Below are 19,160 nucleotides of genomic sequence, written 5' to 3'. Positions count from 1 at the left end.
GTGCCCTCCTGGGGCCGCCCCACTTCCCACCCCCTGTCGGAGAGCTCCCTGTTTCCTTCGTGGACGCAAGAACGGAGGACAGCAGCTGGGTCAGGCCAAAAGAGGGCCCCGTCCAGCTGTGATTCATGCATCTCAGGGGTTGGACTAGATGACCCCGGGTTCCCTTTTGACTCCCCTAAGGTCCCCTGCAGGGACGCGGGTGGCGCTGTAGGTTAAACCACAGAGCCTGGGACTTGCCGATCAGAAGGTCGGCGGTTCGAATCCCCGCGACGGGGTGAGCTCCCGTTGCTCGGTCCCTGCTCCTGCCAACCTAGCAGTTCGAAAGCACATCAAAGTGCAAGTAGATAAATAGGTACCACTCCGGCGGGAAGGGAAACGGCGTTTCCATGGCTGCTCTGGTTCACCAGAAGCAGCTTAGTCCTGCTGGCCACATGACCCGGAAGCTGTACGCTGGCTCTCTCGGCCAGTAAAGCGAGATGAGCGCCGCAACCCCAGAGTCAGCCATTACTGGACCTAATGGTCAGGGGTCTTTTTACCTTTACCTTAAGGTCCCCTGCACAGCCTAGTCCTTTACTCACCAGCTCCGAAGAACATCACCCAAGAATAAAACGCAAAGTATTATTTCTTTCAGGAGGAGGAAAGGTTACAGCAAGCGACCAAGGAAGCAGTCAGAGGCTGAACCCCGTTCTTTGTTGTACACTGTTTTTATAGTCATCGTATTGTTTAGACACACCAGCTAACCACCCGGGATACAGTCCTACCACCAGCTTTAACCACAAAGGTAGATGTTTGCATGCCTCAGCTAACCTCGGCATTTCCTCTTTCTTCCCCTTTGTGTATGCTGTGCCCTTGCATGCTCACAAAACTTTCCTTTACACACCCCTTTGTGGTTTGCTCTTTCTCTGCCCCCTTTTCAGCCTGCGTTTCAGCGCGATTACAGTGTCGGCCAGCAACAAGATGGCGTTAGTCTTGCTGAAGCTCGAACGAAGGTGAGGGGTAGGTGGTCTTGCTTAGGTTACTGCAATTCTATGGTTCTTGTCCTGCGCGTGACTGTGTGCCAACCAAGAGACGACCTCCGCAGGTGTGTGCCACACAAGGCCTTGGAGGCCTAATCCTGACCTGCAGGCAGGGATGTTTCAGGCAACATGGCTGGGTTCTTCACTTTGGCACAGCAGCATGTTTTTCTGGTGGGCACCATTTTAGCATCATCATTTTATTTGTATGCACCTTTCCACAGTTAAAACAATGCTCAAGGCATCTTGCCGTATGGGGAGGCAGATACCAATTTAAAAAAAAAAAAGTGCACCAACAGTCTTATTTGCCCCTGCAAGTATATAAATATATATATGTTGTTTAGTCGTTGAGTTGTGTCCGCCTCTTCGTGACCCCCTGGATCAGAGCACGCCAGGCCCTCCTGTCTTCCCCTGCCTCCCACAGTTAGGTCAGACTCATGCTGGTAGCTTTGAGAACACTGTCCCACCATCTCGTCCTCTGTCCTCGCCTTCTCCTTGTGCCCTCCATCTTTCCCAACATCAGGCTCTTTTCCAGGGAGTCTTCTCTTCTCATGCGGTGGCCAAAGTCTTGGAGCCTCAGCTTCAGGATCTGTCCTTCCAGTGAGCACTCAGGGCTGATTTCCTTCAGAATGGAGAGGTTTGATTTTCTTGCAGTCCATGGATTCTCAAGAGTCTCCATTCAAAAGCATCAATTCTTCAGCGATCAGCCTTCTTTATGGTCCAGCTCTCACTTCCATACATCACTACTGGGAAAATCATAGCTTGAACTAGACGGACCTTTGCTGGCAAGGTGGTGTCTTTGCTTTTATATATATATATATGTGCAAAGCTTAAATAAAAAGGCATTTTAGCTGCAATATTTTTGGGGTGGGGGGAGTGGGAATGATGACTTAAGGGGAGCGCAGAGAGAAGAAACACAGTGGTCCATCTGCAGCAGCGTAACTGGACGCCTTCATCTGCCCCTGCTGCAATAAAAACTCATCTCATGTCTCAGTGTCTACAGCCCCAGCAGATGCTGCAACCTTCCAACAGTTTGGCTTCACCCCTGAAGGCGAACTCCTCCATTGTCTCCCGAGACAGATGGGTGCCCAAAATAAGCTTCCCACATCTGCAAAACCAGGCATGAAATAAAATGGGGGGGGGGGGGAGATTGTGTGGAAAGTAGCGACTGGAACTAGGTATAGCATAGACAGAATGATTAAACAAGACATGGTTACAAGGCAAGGTAGCCCGTTATACCAAGGGAATGGCAATACAGTGGTACCTTGGGTTACATACGCTTCAGGTTACGGACTCTGCTATCCCAGGTTAAGAAATTTGCTTCAGGATAAGAACAGAAATCGTGTAGCGGCGGAGCAGCGGCAGTGGGAGACCCTGTTAGCTAAAGTGGTGCTTCAGGTTAAGAACAGTTTCAAGTTAAGAACAGACCTCTAGAACAAATTAAGTTCTTACTTACAAATGGGGGGGGAGAAGACCAAACAGGTATTAAATCATCCCCTTTGGAGTTTTGGCCCCTAAGGACTCTCAGCTGATTAGTTTGTTCCCCCTGTGTAGCAGTTCTATGTTCTTTGAGCTGAAATTTCCACATATCCGTAAAACAATGGCCTGCAGGGTCAATAGCGGATTAGATGGCGTGGAGCGTTTTGCAAACTGGAAAAGCTGCCTGAGCAATATCCAGCAGAGGATATATCTTGCCTGCAGCCAGTTCCACTTGTTTAATAATTTCAGGAGGAGAAACTTCCAGGTTATCCTGCTCCAGGAGAAAGAGATGGGAGTGTCGCAGTGGCCTCTTAACATGTTTCTTTTTGCAGGAGGAGGTTTTGTGGCTCAGGGGCCACTTCATCATGTGTGAGATAATGCAGCAGTGACAAGAGAGGCTCCCGGCCTTCACCCCTCGGGATCGGGACCGTCCAGCCCCACTGGAAAATGCAAGGAGCACCCACAGGCCTCCTCTCCCTTGCCCCACGCCCAGGCAGTGCACACAGCCAGGCCGGCAGAGCTGGAAATGTCCACACCCAAACATTCAGAGCACCAATCCTGCCTTGCAAGAGAGCTGTCACCTTCGAAGGCGGAAGTGAAACCCAGAGAAGGAACCTGCAAGCCTCAAAGCACACCAAGCATGCCACACTGGGCAAGGCAGAGGGAAAGGCATTCTAGGTATGCTCAGAGGCATTCTCTGCTGCTGCATCACCTGCCCTAAGGCTGAACTCTGGAGCTGAAGCACGGCCCGGAGGAGAGCGTATTCCTGGTGTGCTGTGTGGGCTCAGAGGTGCATCGTTCTTCACCACACGGCCGCAAGCCCCACATAGCTGAGTGCAAAAAAAAAAGCCAATGCAATTCTGGGCTGCATCAATAGGAGTATAGTATCTAGATCAAGGGAAGTAATCGTGCCACTGTATTCTGCTCTGGTCAGACCTCACCTGGAGTTCTGTGTCCAGTTCTGGGCACCACAGTTCAAGAAGGACACTGACAAACTGGAACGGGTCCAGAGGAGGGCAACCAAAATGGTCAAAGGCCTGGAAACAATGCCTTATGAGGAACGGCTAAGGGAGCTGGGCATGTTTAGCCTGGAGAAGAGGAGGTTAAGGGGTGATATGATAGCCATGTTCAAATATAGAAAAGGATGTCACATAGAGGAGGGAGAAAGGTTGTTTTCTGCTGCTCCAGAGAAGCGGACACGGAGCAATGGTTCCAAACTACAAGAAAAAACAACTTGGAACCCAAACACTGCAAACCCGGAAGTAAGTGTTCCAATTTGTGAACTATTATATGGGGCCACCTTGAGCTCCTGGGGTGGGGAGGCTGTGTATGGGGAAAGTAAAATAAATGGTAAAGAAAGCCCTGTTCCCCACAGATCACTTGGATAAAGGTAGGCTGAGAGAGAAAGACGGAAGGCATGATCACATAATCACACAAAGCCCTAACTAGCCAAGTAAGTTGCTCAATGGCGTCACCTGGTGGCTCTTTGCTCTCCCTAGAAAGTCACACAATGTTTAACTGTTGTTTTTTTAAAATTACCGTTCCACTCCCCTGAAGTTCTTTTTGGCCAATTTTTAAAAATTGATTTCCCATTATTTGTAACCATTTTTCACCAAATCAATACAAATGGATTTGCAGAGGGCCTTCTCGGTAGTGGCGCCCTTCCTTTCCATCAGATGTGAAGGAGATGAGCAATTATATAACATTTAGGAAACGTCTGAAGGCAGCCCTGTATAGGGAAGCTTTTTAAGGTTTAAGGTTTTACTATGTTTTTATATATGCTGGAAGCCGCCCAGAGTGGTTGGGGCAACCCAGTCAGGTGGGCGGGGTACAAATTATTATTATTATTATTATTATTATTATTATTATTATTATTATTATTACTGATTTAAAAGCTGACTTCCCACCCCTCAGACATTCCCTCTATTTTCCTTCCTTCTTCGCTGCTCTCAGTACAATAACGTTTCCAACTTTGGTTTCGAAATTCACTCATCCTTTCTCCCTGTACAATTACCAATTTATGTTACGACTTTTGTACGTTATTATACCCCGTCCTCAAAACAATTGAGAAAGAGTAAACCTAAGGAGCGCCAGGACTGGAAGCTGAGGAAATCTTAATCTATTTCAGCATTTCAACTTTTGTATGTTCCGAAGTACACTTGCGAATCTCTCTCAGTTTTACTGCTTTCTCCTTTGTAAACTGCTTCGAGGGGTCTTGTTTTTTTTGCAATCAAACGGCGTGTAGTTATAACTGAATAAAATAAATGGGTTGTTCCTGAGGAGATGCTTTTCCTCCTCAGAAAAGAGACACTTTCCTCAGAAAGGGGCCCCTTTTTCTCCTCAGAAGAGGCCGGGATAGGAAGAGACGGCACAGAGGCCAAGGAGGAGCCGGCCTCCCTCCTCCCTCCTCCCTCCGCCTGAGGCCTTTTCCCGCCTTTTTCTTCCCCTCAGAAAGTGCTAGAAGAGCTGCCCCTCCCCCTCCCTCCTCAGGCAACGGACCATCGCTTGCTCCCTCAGGAGGATTTTCTTTCCTTCATGGGGACTCCAAAGGTTCTTTCTTCTTCTTTTTTTTTTTAAAAAAATATTTATTCAAATTTTAAAGGTTACAAAAAGAAACAAAAAAGAAAACAAAACAGTACATAAAAACAAGTCACATCCAAGAAAAAATAAAAAAGCAAAAACAGATAAAAAAGAAAAAAAGAATTAAAAATACAATCAAAAAGAAAAAAAGAACAAGTCAAACCTTCATACAGTAATTTTCTTTCTTTAACTTATTTCCTTGACCTCCTCACACCTCCCCTCTTTGTATTCTAGTTCAGATAGATATTTCAGCAAATCCTTCATCTTTGTTTTTATCCTAATAATTTATCTTAATATACTGTAATTTTTCATTCTCTTCTTTCACCAATTAACCATCCATTTTTACTTTATTTAATCTTGTTTCTCATTAAAACTGATATATTTGAACTTATTCTCTTAAGACGTTTCCCTTAGGGACATAAAAATTTCATTCCACGATTTTTCCATCTCTCATTAATTTTTTTTTTTTAAATCTCCATATATACACTTTAAATTCCCAATTTTCTTCCACCATCTCCCCTCCCCGGTCTCGGCCCCTGCCGACAATTGTCCAAAGGTTCTTTCTTGTCCTCTTCCTCAGGGGCAGCTTATTTATTTCCTAACATTTATGTGCGCTTGATGGAGATGTGTGTGTGTGTGTGGCAGTTTGGGAAAAAGGAGGCCAGGCCCTCATAGCCGGAGGCCTCCCAAACAGCCACCATTTTATATCCATTAATTCATGTACTGTATTTTTCCGCCCCCATGTATAAGACGCCCCCTACTTTTGGGGACCCCACATTTAGAAAATGGGCATATGCACTACCCGTGTATAAGACTCCCCCAGATTTTTAACCTTATTTTAAAGTAAAAAAATACCTAGTCTCATACACGGAAAAGTACGTTAATTCCCTCAGGCTCCCATGAGGAGTTTTAGGGGGTGCCTTGGGGTTCCCCTCCGGCCTCAAACAGAAAGACCAGGGGCTTGTTCTGGTTTTCCTGGTCTCACAAGGCTTCTCCCTCCGCTTGGAAAACATCACATTTGCCTCTCGGTTTCCTCAGTTTCCCAGTTCATTGGCCTAAGGAGCCCCTGAAATATGCTTGTTTAATTTTCTGTACGATCTCATGTCACCAGAGTCGGAAGGGACCCCCGGGGGTCATCCAGCCCAACCCCCTGCAATGCAGGAATCTCAAATAAAGCAGCCATGACAGACGGCCCTCCGTATGTGTTACTGGGCTGTGGCTTGTAGGTGCAGGGAGACCTGCTTTTTCCCCTACCTACATCTTGGCAGTTTGCTGTTAAATAAATGTAGCTTTAAATGTACAGTATAATAAAAATTCCTTCATTATGTTCTTTGGCAGAGAGCTCCCCCGGAAAGTTCTGAAGATGACTTTAATAGGATGGAGGACGTCTTGCCCAGTTGAGAGGAACAGCAGCCCACACACCCCAAGCTTCCTGGTAGTCCACTATAATAGATTTCATTTTGTAAAATCCACACACTGCTTGATGGTAAAGCGGAATGAAACCCTCAAAGGCCGGTTTGCAAAGAGAACAAAACAAGGGAGCAGGCGAGGGGAGAGCGGCTCTTCTTATGTTCTGATGGAAACTCCAGGTCCAGGGCAGTCTATCTAGATTGCTAAGTTATTTGGGGTATTTGGCCACTTTGAGGGCAGGAGGCTGGGCTGGATGGGCCCCCTTTGCCCCGATTCAATAATAATAAATACAGTGGTACCTCGGGTTAAGTACTTAATTCGTTCCGGAGGTCCGTTCTTAATCCGAAACTGTTCTTAACCTGAAGCACCACATTAGCTAATGGGGCCTTCTGCTGCCGCCACGCCGCCAGAGCATTATTTTTGTTCTCATCCTGAAGCAAAGTTCTTAACCTGAAGCACTATTTCTGGGTTAGCGGAGTCTTTAACCTGAAGCATATGTAACCTGAAGGTAGTAAAGGTAAAGGTAAAGGTACCCCTGCCCGTACGGGCCAGTCTTGACAGACTCTGGGGTTGTGCGCCCATCTCACTCAAGAGGCCAGGGGCCAGCGCTGTCCAAAGACACTTCCGGGTCACGTGGCCAGCGTGACAAAGCTGCATCTGGCGAGCCAGAGCCGCACACGGAAACGCCGTTTACCTTCCCGCTGGTAAGCGGTCCCTATTTATCTACTTGCACCCGGAGGTGCTTTCGAACTGCTAGGTTGGCAGGCGCTGGGACCGAGCAGCGGGAGCGCACCCCGCCGCAGGGATTCGAACCGCCGACCTTTCGATCGGCAAGTCCTAGGCGCTGAGGCTTTAACCCACAGCGCCACCTGCGTCCCCCAACCTGAAGGTACCACTGTAATAAATAAATTTTATTTATACCCCGCCCTCCCCAGCCAAGACCAGGCTCAGGGCGGCTAACAACCAATAATAAAACAAATTGATTGAAATACAATTTTAAAAACAAAATTAAAATACAACATTAAAATATTAAAATGCAGCCTCATCATAGGAGGAGAAAGGAAAAAAGAAAGGGGGGGAGGGAATCAAGTTGATTCCAAGCCAAAGGCCAGGCGGAACAACTCTGTCTTACAGGCCCTGCGGAAAGAGATCAGATCCTACAGGGCCCTGGTCTCATGAGGCAGAGCGTTCCACCAGGCCGGAGCCAGAGTTGAAAAGGCCCTGGCTCTGGTTGAAGCCAATCTAACTTCCTTAGGGCCCGGGACCTCCAGGGTGTTGCTATATGTGGACCTTGAGGCTCTCCGTGGGGCATACCGGGAGAGGCGGTCCCGGAGGTACGAGGGTCCTAGGCCGTGAAGAGCTTTAAAGGTCAAAATCAGCACCTTAAATCTGACCCTGTACTCCACCGGGAGCCAGTGCAGCTTGAAAAGCACTGGGTGAATATGCTCCCATGGCAGAGACCCCGTGAGGAGCCTCGCTGCAGCATTCTGTACCCGCTGGAGTTTCTGGGACAGCTTCAAGGGCAGCCCCGCATAGAGCGAATTACAATAGTCAAGCCTGGAGGTGACCGTCGCATGGATCACTGTGGCCAAGTCAGGGCGGGAAAGCTAAGGGACCAACTGCTTGATGCGGCGAAGGTGGAAAAATGTCGCCTTGGCTGTTGCTGTAACTTGCGCCTCCACGGAAAGGGAGGCATCAAGGATTACACCCAAACTCTTAACGGAAGGCAATGGCACTAATTGGGCCCCCGCAAGAGAAGGGAGTTGGTCCAGCAGGCCCTTCTTATGTGGGGTGGAGGGAGACCATTGTCCAGGGGGAACAACTCTCTCCCCGCCAGCCTCTCTTCTCCAAGCCCCATTGATTGACACCACCAAAGATGGAGGAGGACGTTTTCCTCAGTTGCTTTATTTTCTCTCTCCCCCCCCCCCAACGAATCGTTCACAATGTTGACCGCTTCGTCATCCACCATCATCATCATCATCATCCTATATCATTTCTCTGGCAACTGACCGGTCACTGTGCTTTCTTCCATATTGCACTGCAAATTTGATCAAGTAAAAGGCTGGATGGGAGGAGGGGGATGCGAGTGACCAAAGAGTTCCCCGTGGCCAGACCATGGCTGTGGGGCCAGAGCGACCCAGGGGAAGGAAAAATGGGGGGCAGTTTCCTGTCGCTTGCGCCCAGGGTGCATTGCTGTGGGCACAGATGCATGGCGTCATGGGGAATCAGTGTTGCTACAGGTGTATCTGGGACTGACCTGGGGGGTGGGGAGCACAGCCAGTCTGTAGAGAGGGGCAAACAGAACCACAGAGTTGGATGGGACCATGAGGGTCATCTAGTCGAACCCTCTGCAATGCAGGAATCTTTTGCCCAACGTGGGGCTCAAACCCCTGGCCCCGAGATTAAGAGTCTCATGCTCTACCGACTGAGCTGGAGATTAGATTGTGGGCTGGTGCAGAAAGGGAGAAAGCGATTTCTCCGAAAGTGCCAGCCGTGGTCCCCGACCTGCAGAGACGACGCAAGACCCTTGCAAGGCGGCCTCCTCTTGCACCAGATGGCCTTGGCATCCAGGCAGTGGTCAAAGGCTCCCCGCTGAGGGATGTGCTCCTGCAAGTTCAGCCTCGGTGGGCAACGCGAGTCCTCAGGGGCAGAAGCCCAAATACCCCCCCATGGGGCCCTGTTCCTCCTCCACGTCCTCCTATCAATGTCACCAAGGAGAGGCGCTGGTGTTCAAGGGGACAGCAGCACCCCAGTCCTAAAGTGCAAGAGTAAGGAAGAAGAAGGCAGCACTGTAGCCCCCCTGCAAGTCACTGCAGCTCCACTGCCTCTTCCTGGATCTGGGCCCCTGGGGACACATCCAGCGTGCGGCCAAACCCAGCGTCCTTCCTGTGGCCCCGTTTCCAGGCTTCTTCATGGCCGCTTCAACTGGGGCCGAGCGATCCGTCTCTGCAGCCGCAGTACGCAGGGAGAGAAGGAGAAAGCAGAAGAGTGAGGCAGGGTCAGTGGAAAAGACAAGCACATTTTGGAAAGAGCCCTGCCTGCTCTGGGTCAGAGCTAAGTCCACCTGCAGCAGCATCCGGATTCCAGCCAGGTGCCCAGAAGAAAAGCCCTGAGCAGCTGGCATCCAACGGTAGACTGCTTCTGACCCTGGAGGCCACATTTCACTACCCAAAGTAGTGAGAGATATTTGCAGTGCCAGGAATTTGGCCAACCCACCTGTGCCTCTAAGCCAGCGGCCTCCACCGCCTCTTGTGGCAGGGAGTTCCATACATTGATTTTGCCACCAAGGTGAAGACAGACTTCCTGTCTTCTATTCTGAACCTCCTGCCTTTTCATTTTGTGGAATGACCCTATATCACGAGATGCATACCTCTCGCACTCCATTTCCCCACGCCACCTAGAAACCTATCCTGTGCCCGCCGGAACCCCCTGCCTGTTGCTTCTCCCCCTAATCTGAAAGGCACGCAATCTTGTTATGTGTCCTTGCTTGGAACAGGCCTTGCAGCCCCCAGATTGTTCTGGCTGTGCTTTCTTGCACCCCACCCCAAGCACCCTCTTTCCTTGTACCGGCAGGGACGTGTCCACTTTGTCCAGGCGGGGTTGGAAGGAGCCCTGGTCTGCGGTGGAGCTGTCTTGCTCGCTGCTCATGCTGCTGTAAGGGTCGTCTTCTGTGCAAAGGGCGAAGGAGGGGGAGGGAGCATGTCAGTCATTTTTAAAGATTTGGTGCCCTCTTTCAAAAGGGCTTCCTCTTGTCCTTGTCCAGCCTCTCCACTTGCCCACCCAAACCTCTTCCGAGAAGGGAGGGACCTACAGAGCCAGCTAGAACCTGCTTTATTTTTACAAACCGCATCTTCAAAGCTCTGGCAAGCAAAGTGGTCGTCCCTGGTGTGATAATGCAGCCCGTAATCAGGGCTGACGCTCATCCTCTCCCTCAGGTGCCTGGCGCTCCCTCCCAGAGCACAGAGAACACGAGAACCCCCACATCTCATTCATTTATTTCTATTTCCTTCTCCTGGATCAGGGCGGGGTGGGGTGGCAGGGCATGGAAAGCCCTTCCGTCTGGTTGCAGTTTGGGGACGTGGCTGTGTTTGACCTCCCCTCTTGCTCTCCCCTTCCCTTTCTTATTTCCTTATTTCTGCATGTGGGGTGGAATGTTTCTGTGCAACTTGAACCCCTTCTGCAACCCCAGACCACCTGTAATCCAATTAACATGGTGCTTCCTTCCAGGGCAAGGTGAGGAGCATCCTCTGGGATGGAGTCTGGCAGCTGCCATGGAAACCCGGGCTTAACGCCACCACCTCCAAGACCTCCCCTTCCCGACCTAGGCCTTCTGCCACATACCACCTGCTGCAGCGCTGCTGCTTTCCATTGCTGGGGCACTCGGATCAAGGCCTTCAGGACGGGCCACCCACTCGGGCTCATTTTCGTACCACCTCTCTTCATCGGGAGGCAAGTGCGTCAGCCTGGAAGTGGGAGACCAAGAGAGGCCGTCAGGGCAAAGGCCTCTCCTTCAGCCCATTTCAAGGACAGCTTCCAGAGTCAGCGCCAGTTAAAACAGCAGAGACTGACCGGGACGCGGAGCTGACCGAGCTGACCGGACTCTGAGTGCCCAGCCTCCTCCTACCTGTGTCCTTTCTCCCTCGGGCAACAGCGCCTCCAGCAGAGAAGCACAACCAAGACCAGGATGATCAGCAGCAGCACCGCCAGGCCCAGGGCCACCCCCACGGCCACCCCCACCTTGCTGATGCCCTGCTCACAGCGCCGGCCCACGAACCAGTAGGAGTCCGACTGCTCACAGCTGTGGGAGGAAAGGCAGCGTCAAAAACCGGCAAGGAGGCAGGTAATAGGGGCCCAGGATGCCTGGGTTCTTTACAGGGTGGGGAGCAGGGGGTGTTTCTGATGCTGCAATTCGGGGGGGCTGGGGCTGGGTGGCATCCAGGGCCCTAATCCAAGGCAGGAGCAGTGGTGACTGGTGCCCACGGGGAATTGCAGCAAAAGACAACATGCACATGAATGACACTGTTTTCTTAAAAATGACATTTAAATGGTTCCTACTAGCACAGCTGGTAGGAACAGCCTACGGGCATGATTCCGCCCCCCTGTTCCACAGGCCCAGATCCTTTGCCACCACCCGCTTCACCCCCTGGCATGCTACTCACTAGCAACTGGGCCCCTCAGGGGTGACATAGCAGTTTCCGTTCACACAGCTGAAGGGGTCGGGGTGCCAAACGCTGCAGTTAGAGACACACTGAAGGTTGCCACTGACGTTTCGTGCCACATAAAATTGCTGGATGTTTTTTGCCACCACAGAGGTGTTCTTGCATTCCATTGACAGATCTGGAAAGGGAAAGGAAGGACTCAATACCTGAATACCTCCGTTGTTCTTCCTTATCCCACTTTCTTCCCCACCAACTATGACGACGACTGACGGCCCTAGGATTAGCCTCTGTGCATCTCGTATGTGACTGCACATGCATAATCCTGGCAACATCTGTACCATCCCATGGTGCCACAAGGTGTACGGGGGTTCATTGCATTTGTTTGCATGTGGTGGCCATGCTTTCTTCCTCATACAGCTCCACCGCCTCCATCCAGACAGCCCACTGCAACTCTTCAACATTAGGAGTGTGTTCAGCCTCTCTCACACCCCAGTCCTCACCTTCAGGGCTCAGGGGCACTTCTGTCACATAACGCTCTCCAGTAAACCAAAGTGAATCTGAAGGAGAGGGGGAAAGTATAGGTGAGGCTTATGTAAGGGAGAAATCATGGGGAGGGGGAGCATCCAAGGGGAGGGACCTGTTCCCCCACCCACCAGCCATGTCTCCCTGCCACCAGAGTGCTCAGCCATATGTCCAGCCAGCAACCTGACACTCATCTCTGTGTGGGCAAGGGTGAAGCAGTTGGGGCTGGTTGATGTTACAGGGGCAGCTGCTGGTAACAGAGATATGGGTCTGAACCCTCACCCCACAGCATGGATGGATAACACCAGGTTGCCTCAGATTAGGCATAAAAAGACGAAACTTGTTCTGTTCCATATGGCAGTGAAACGGGAAGACTAGGGAGACGTTGATTGGCTCCCTTTTGGAAAAGGTTCCTCTGTTCCTCACCATACAGGACAAACCCAGTAGGTAGCCTCAGATATGGCGCAGATGAAGTACATTCTATTCTTGATGACTCTGGGTGATTTCAAAGGGGTAGCTCTGTCCCTAGTATAACAGCGTACGGTACTTTTTTGGTTCAGGAGAGTGGGGGTGAGCTTGGACTCAGTGGAGCCGCTCAACACCGGCCATCTCACAGACGGTTTTTGGGTTACCACCTCGGGAGCCCAATCCGATGCATGTTGACTCAGGAGTACATGCAGTTGTGATGCTGGTGCAATTTACTCCCAAATAAGGAGGGACAGGATCACAACCCTTGGATGACTTCTGCTTCCTCATGACAGCCAATTTGAAGACATTTAATAAGAAGCCTTTCCTCCTACTCCATTAGACAGATGGGAATGTAGCATAAAAGTTTGCAACATTCATGCCATCTTTTGGCTCCTTCAGCTGCCAGCCAGACCTTCCCACAAGAAGTGGCAGGTGCCTCCTCACCGTTGCCATTGGAAGTGGAATTTTTTGTCAGGGTCTGTTTGAGGTCCTTCATGGATTCATCGTAGGAAGCATTGAAGTCTGAGAAGTGAAGCTGCAGGAGCACCTCGTGGTCCACGATAACACTACCATTGCTGAGAAGAGGCAGCAGGAAGGAAGAGAGAGAAATCACTTAGCCACAACCCCAAAGGTGCCCTCAGCCAGCCTGATGTGAGGTCAATGATGGTAGTGGGGGCTGTCGCTTAAAGGGGCGTGGCCACTCACAGCAGGGGGGCCAGGCATGGCACCAAGCAGCACCCTCCCTCCCATACTTGGTCCCCAGCTGTATCACTTCTGTGACTCACCTCAGCCGAATCACCTTTACACCATTGTACCCAGGAATGTCCGCATAGAAGATGTTCATCTGCAAAGAGAGAGAGGTCTCATCTCAGCTGCATAGACAGCAACAGTCGGAAGCACCAATCAACAGCAGGGCCGGCACATTGGCAGCAGAGCAGCTGTTGTCTGCAAGCATCACCAGCCCTCTGTATCTACCCAGACAGAGCTTGGCTTTGAGGTGTGTGTGAGCAGTCATAGAATCATAGAATTGTAGAGTTGGAAGGGACCTGAGGGTCATTTGATCCAATCCCTGTCATACAGGCATTTCCACGGCAGACCATCAGATCTCAGCTACATATTGCATATACTCATCTGATAGCTACATTTCCACATCTATATATCTAGGTGTTCCAAAGGAAGGAAATCTGACTGTGTTTCCAGATGTGCTAAGCGGACAAATCTCTGTTAATGAAGTTTACCACAAAGGAATGGCACGTTAACGGGACCCAGACTCAAAAGTAACAATAGGTCTGCCTGGAAGAGATCATTTTCCTGAGTGGGCGTCCTCTATGCACTCCCAGCCACTCCTCACCTGTTCCTCAAAGATCTTCACGAATGAATTGAAGGCAGACGAGTTGTAAATCGCCATCTCTGGGCTGAACTTCCAATTCTTCACTGTTACAGAGACATTGATTGTGGCCACAACAGTCACTGTGATCAGAAAGCACAGGAGTCATTAAACATGAAGGTACAGCCACAGTTTCAGATGTGAGGAGAAGCACTTCAGGTTTTCATTGAGTCACAGTGATCATGGAAACACCATGAATTACCTATGGATCCACACCAAAGTGTGCAGAGAAAGGGCGTTGGTACAGGTTATGAAATACACTGGAATGTGTGCATATCAGCTCAGTGTACTCTACTCTTGCTGACAGGAACTCTCCAGGTCCTGAGGCAGGTGACATTCTTGTCCAACTGCTGCTGCTCCCGCTGGTATCAGAAGTTTTTTAAACTGCAGGTGTCAGGGTGATGCCGCAGAAGCAACACACCACTTTGAATCAAGCAAGTTGGCCATCTTTCCTTGCGAACCAGTTGAGGGCTCATCCACACTTCCATTTGCCTCTGCACTTTCCTTTGGAAAGCAGTTTTGTGCTGAACAGGAACAAATGGCAATTGGTTTTTCCACAAAGAGCAGGTTTCCCAGGGGAAAACAGTGTGGCGAAGGCAGAACTGCTCAGACCCTTGTCTACTAAGCACAGGACAAGTGGAAAACCCCACAGACCCAGACTTCTTAGGCATGCGCATAAGCCTGAGTAGATTGTATATACACCTCCTAAAGATACAACCAGTTTTATACACGGTTGGTATGGAAATCATCTGCATCCCGAAAAGGTAACGTTCTATATCAAACCATGTCCATGCGTGGCTGGAATTTTCAAATCAGGCATTTTTCACAACCACAACTACACAACAGCCCAGTTGCATGGTGAAGGGAGCACAATGCTGCCATCCCCTTTATGTCTCTCCTGCCCCCCATCAAAAGGGGTTGCAGCACTTGGGTAGCCCATCAAGAAACCCATCCACAAGAGCATTGTTTTCTTCTCCCCAGTCCTGCAAGCTGGATACTTCTCCCAGTTAAGTTTGTACCTCAGGCAGCACTTGGGAAGTGTCTTCCCATTGACACCTCCTGTCTCTTTGGGGGTGAAAAGATACCTTGTGAGGATGAACCTGTCAGATGTCCAGGCAGTTGCAGTATAATTTGCAACATGGATTGCCTTTGGATCCACATCAAAGAGTTCAGAGAAAGGGTGCTAATACAGGTGTGAAATGCACTGGAACCTGCACCTCTCAACTCAGTGTAGTCTACTCTGAGTGGCAGTTACTCTCCAGGGCCTGAGGCAGACGAGGCTCTTGCTTGTTGGCATCTGTTTGTCTCCAGAGACAATGGCAAGCACCTCTGGGGTGAAGTCTAACTGTGCATTAGCAGCACCAAAGCAAGCCTGGGCAGTATGTATGGAGGCTCTGGGTTGGCCAGGCGACAAGATGCCCCGCCTCCCTCAGCCTCACTGATGTAGTCCAAAGGAAAGCAGGGCAGGACACTTGACAATAGCTTGGCTGCAGGAGTTGCCAGAAGGAGGCGTAAGACGCACCGTCCAACCCTCTTAAGGACTCCACTCTGTGTTTGCCTACGGTTTACTCCTCAGCCTTTTCTTCTTCCAAAGATCTCCCACAAGACAGCAGCATCCAGAAAAGCTGCCATTCTATCTCACCCCACATCCATGGGGGCTGCAAACCTTTCCCTTCTTTCTCAGTATTGAAATAAACTTTAAATCTCACCATGGACAGAATTCCCTTTGCAAAGTGAGAGTGCAGGTAGGGGGAGGTCAGAGTGGTCCCCCAACCTGTGTCCTCCAGATGTTGGGCCACAACTACTCATCCTCACCTGCCATTGGCCATGTTTGCTGGGGGAGCTGGGAGCCCAAGAGAACAACATCTGGAGGGCACCAGGCTACGGAAGGCTATCCTGGCCCTAGGCTTCCATGGAAAAATGGTCAGCATAACAGAGAAGCAAGATCACTCCCAAGAGTGGCAGGTGGTCATTGGACTAAGGGGGCTAGCCTAGTCCCCTAAATGGTCCCCTGGAGCCTCCTTTGCAAAGCCTGGGAAGCGTCTGCCCAGCTTAGGGAGGGAGGTGCAAGGCTCTGATGGGTCCAAGATCTGTTCTGTCATCTTCCCAATGCCCATCTCGCTTTTGGAAGGAGGCAAGTGGCTCCAGCGTCCTGGACCTCCTTAGGAAGATTCTACCTGGCTTAGGGAGGGAGGCGTGAAGCCCACGTCTGCAGTGTAGGATGCCACATGCGTTACATAGACCCCCCAGGCCCACCCCTCACAAGCTAGGGCCTCTGGCCCTAACTGTTCCCCTATGAAAAATTTCACTGCATGATACTGAGTCGTCCAACAACACAAAACAAAGTCTAGAGCCTCAGAGCCATAGATACTGCCCACTCTTTTCAAAGGAAAAACCAGCGAGCAGGAGGTTTTGTACTAATAATGCTCAGACTTACCCACTTGGACTTCATTCTCTGCCTCTTCGCAACGTCGCCCAGTATAGGGAGATGGGCAGTGACAACGACCCCCGACAAGCACTCCTCCATTAAGGCACTTAAGAGGGACAGCTGTGGTGGAAGGAGCTGAGCAAGAGGAAGACAACAGAGCATAACCAAAATTTAAGAACAAGTTTACAAAGGAGCCCTCATATATGACGATGATGTTGACGATCAAACCATTAATATGCTGTGTCGCTTAATGGTATTATTTCCAAGAAGTGTCCAGTGAGGGTTCAAGAGCGATACAAATGATTAATTAGGTTTCATCAGAAAATCAAAAAGTGTTGCTTAAACTGCTTGCTGAAAACAACAAAGCCTTCATGGGTGCCTGAAGTTCAGTCAAGAAGAGGTGTCAGCCAAGAGGGAGTTCCACAGAATTGGGCCACAATTCTGAACACGCAGCTCCTGGGGGAGGGGTGAGCTGTGTGCCTGAGTCATGGGGGACCACTTAGAGCCACTCCTACAAAGACGGGAGTGATCTAACAACGCATCAAACGGTATTGAAGAAATCCTGGACTTGTGTTAAGGCACCGAAACGTATGCACAGCACATGTAAACTGTTAAGCCCTGGAATACTGTGCTGGGAGAGAAACATCATTTCCATTTGAATATATAGATACCTACCAGAGGAGCTTGTAATCTGTGAATGAGTCGATGTTTCTCCACGAGTAGTGGTGGAAGGGGAAGATGTCTTTGTGGTGGTTATTTTCGTACTAGTATAAGCAGAAGGTGTTGTAGTTGCATTAGCAGAAGGTGTTGTAGTTGCATTAGCAGAAGGTGTTGAAGTTGCATTAGCAGAAGGTGTTGTAGTTGCATTAGCAGAAGGTGCTGAAGTTGCATTAGCAGAAGGTGTTGTAGTTGCATTAGCAGAAGGTGTTGTAGTTGCATTAGCAGAAGGTGTTGTAGTTGCATTAGCAGAAGGTGTTGAAGTTGCATTAGCAGAAGGTGTTGAAGTTGCATTAGCAGAAGGTGTTGTAGTTGCATTAGCAGAAGGTGTTGAAGTTGCATTAGCAGAAGGTGTTGAAGTTGCATTAGCAGAACGTGTTGTAGTTGCATTAGCAGAAGGTGTTGAAGTTGCATTAGCAGAAGGTGTTGAAGTTGCATTAGCAGAAGGTGTTGTAGTTGCATTAGCAGAAGGTGTTGTAGTTGCATTAGCAGAAGGTGTTGAAGTTGCATTAGCAGAAGGTGTTGTAGTTGCATTAGCAGAAGGTGTTGTAGTTGCATTAGCAGAAGGTGTTGAAGTTGCATTAGCAGAACGTGTTGTAGTTGCATTAGCAGAAGGTGTTGAAGTTGCATAAGTAGATGGTGTTGTTTTCAAATTTGTAGAAATGGATGTTTCACTTGTTGTGCTTGGCGTCTCCCTAGAAGGGATAGGAAATAAATTGTATTGGACTATTTTATAAAAATGCATATAACTATTCACCACTAGTAGTGCTTATTGGACCGCCTATGGGGAGGTGTTGACCCCACGTCTCCACTCCCTCCTTCACCTCCTGGCATGCTACTCACTGGCATTTGGGTCCCTCAGAGGTGATGTGGCACTTTCCATTCACACAGTGGAATGGGTGGGGGTTCCAAGCACTGCAATTAGAGACACAATGAAGTGTGTTGTTGATGACCCGCGCCACATAATATGGCTGGAGGTTTTGGGCCACCACTGAGGCATTCTTGCATTCGTCCGACAGATCTGGAAACGGAAAAGGAGAGAGTAGGGTCAGCAAAGGAAGAATGCAAATGTCTCACAACACTACATGCATGGGACTAGGAGAACAAAAGAGGAGCTGGGCTGCTGGATCATCATCATCAATAGGTAAAGGTAAAGGGACCCCTGACCATTAGGTCCAGTCATGACCGACTCTGGGGTTGCAGCGCTCATCTCGCTTTATTGGCTGAGGGAGCCAGTGTACAGCTTCCGGGTCATGTGGCCACCATGACTAAGACACTTCTGGCAAACCAGAGCAGCACATGGAAACACCGTTTACCTTCCCGCCGGAGCGGTACCTATTTATCTACTTGCACTTTGACGTGCTTTTGAACTGCTATGTTGGCAGGAGCAGGGACCGAGCAACAGGAGTTCACCCTGTCACGGGGATTCGAACAGCAAACCTTCTGATCGGCAAGTCCTAGGCTCTGTGGTTTAACCCACAGCGCCACCTGCGTCCCATCATCATATTATATATATATATATATATATGCTTTCGTAGATTTTCACGGGTACAGGAATGCAGGTTTTGGTGTCCTCGGGTGTCTTCCCGTGTAAAAGTTGGGGTGTCTAGGCGACGTTTCGACGAGGTCTCACTCGTCATCTTCAGGCTGGTGCTTTCGGCTTCTTGTTACTGGAACAGAGCGGGATCTCAATGTTTGAGTTCCTATAAATACTGTAGAGGGGGTGTGGTGTCTAGCCTCCAATGTTCTGGGCAGAGAGGAAGTTCCCAGGCTAGTGTGCCTTTTCTTCTTTTGTTCCTTAATTACTTGAGAGATACCTTGAGTGATTTCTTGAGTGATATCCTGAGTACCACTTAGGTGGGTCATTAGGTGTGGATTAGTTGCTAAAGTCTTTGTGTCTTGACCTCTTGAACTTTGTGAAGAGTTTTCCTGAGAAGATGGCTGTATTGCACTTAGTTGTGCTTTGGCTTGGCTTCGTGTATAGGGGCGAGCTGTGG

At 49.7% G+C, this 19,160-nt stretch overlaps 1 protein-coding gene across 1 annotated transcript; it reads right to left on the bottom strand.

Annotated features, from left to right (window-relative positions):
* Positions 1 to 8,367: 8,367 nt before the first annotated feature.
* On the bottom strand, positions 8,368 to 17,274 carry LOC310828969 (mucin-3A-like). The gene is made up of 11 exons (XM_083707090.1): positions 17,122 to 17,274; positions 16,456 to 16,581; positions 13,983 to 14,101; positions 13,417 to 13,475; positions 13,076 to 13,206; positions 12,142 to 12,198; positions 11,642 to 11,819; positions 11,107 to 11,280; positions 10,824 to 10,945; positions 10,050 to 10,147; positions 8,368 to 9,428 (listed from the first exon to the last, which is right to left on the bottom strand). Exons 3-11 carry the CDS (start codon positions 14,037 to 14,039, stop codon positions 9,393 to 9,395), a joined length of 912 nt encoding a protein of 303 aa, XP_083563216.1. The 5' UTR covers positions 14,040 to 14,101; positions 16,456 to 16,581; positions 17,122 to 17,274; the 3' UTR covers positions 8,368 to 9,392.
* Between the last annotated feature and the right edge of the window lie 1,886 nt (positions 17,275 to 19,160).

Source organism: Podarcis gaigeae, assembly GCF_964106915.1.
Source record: "Podarcis gaigeae genome assembly, chromosome: 13".
NCBI lineage: Eukaryota > Metazoa > Chordata > Lepidosauria > Squamata > Lacertidae > Podarcis > Podarcis gaigeae.
Note: the sequence above shows the minus strand (reverse complement) of the source record. Positions and strands in the feature narration are given on the sequence as shown.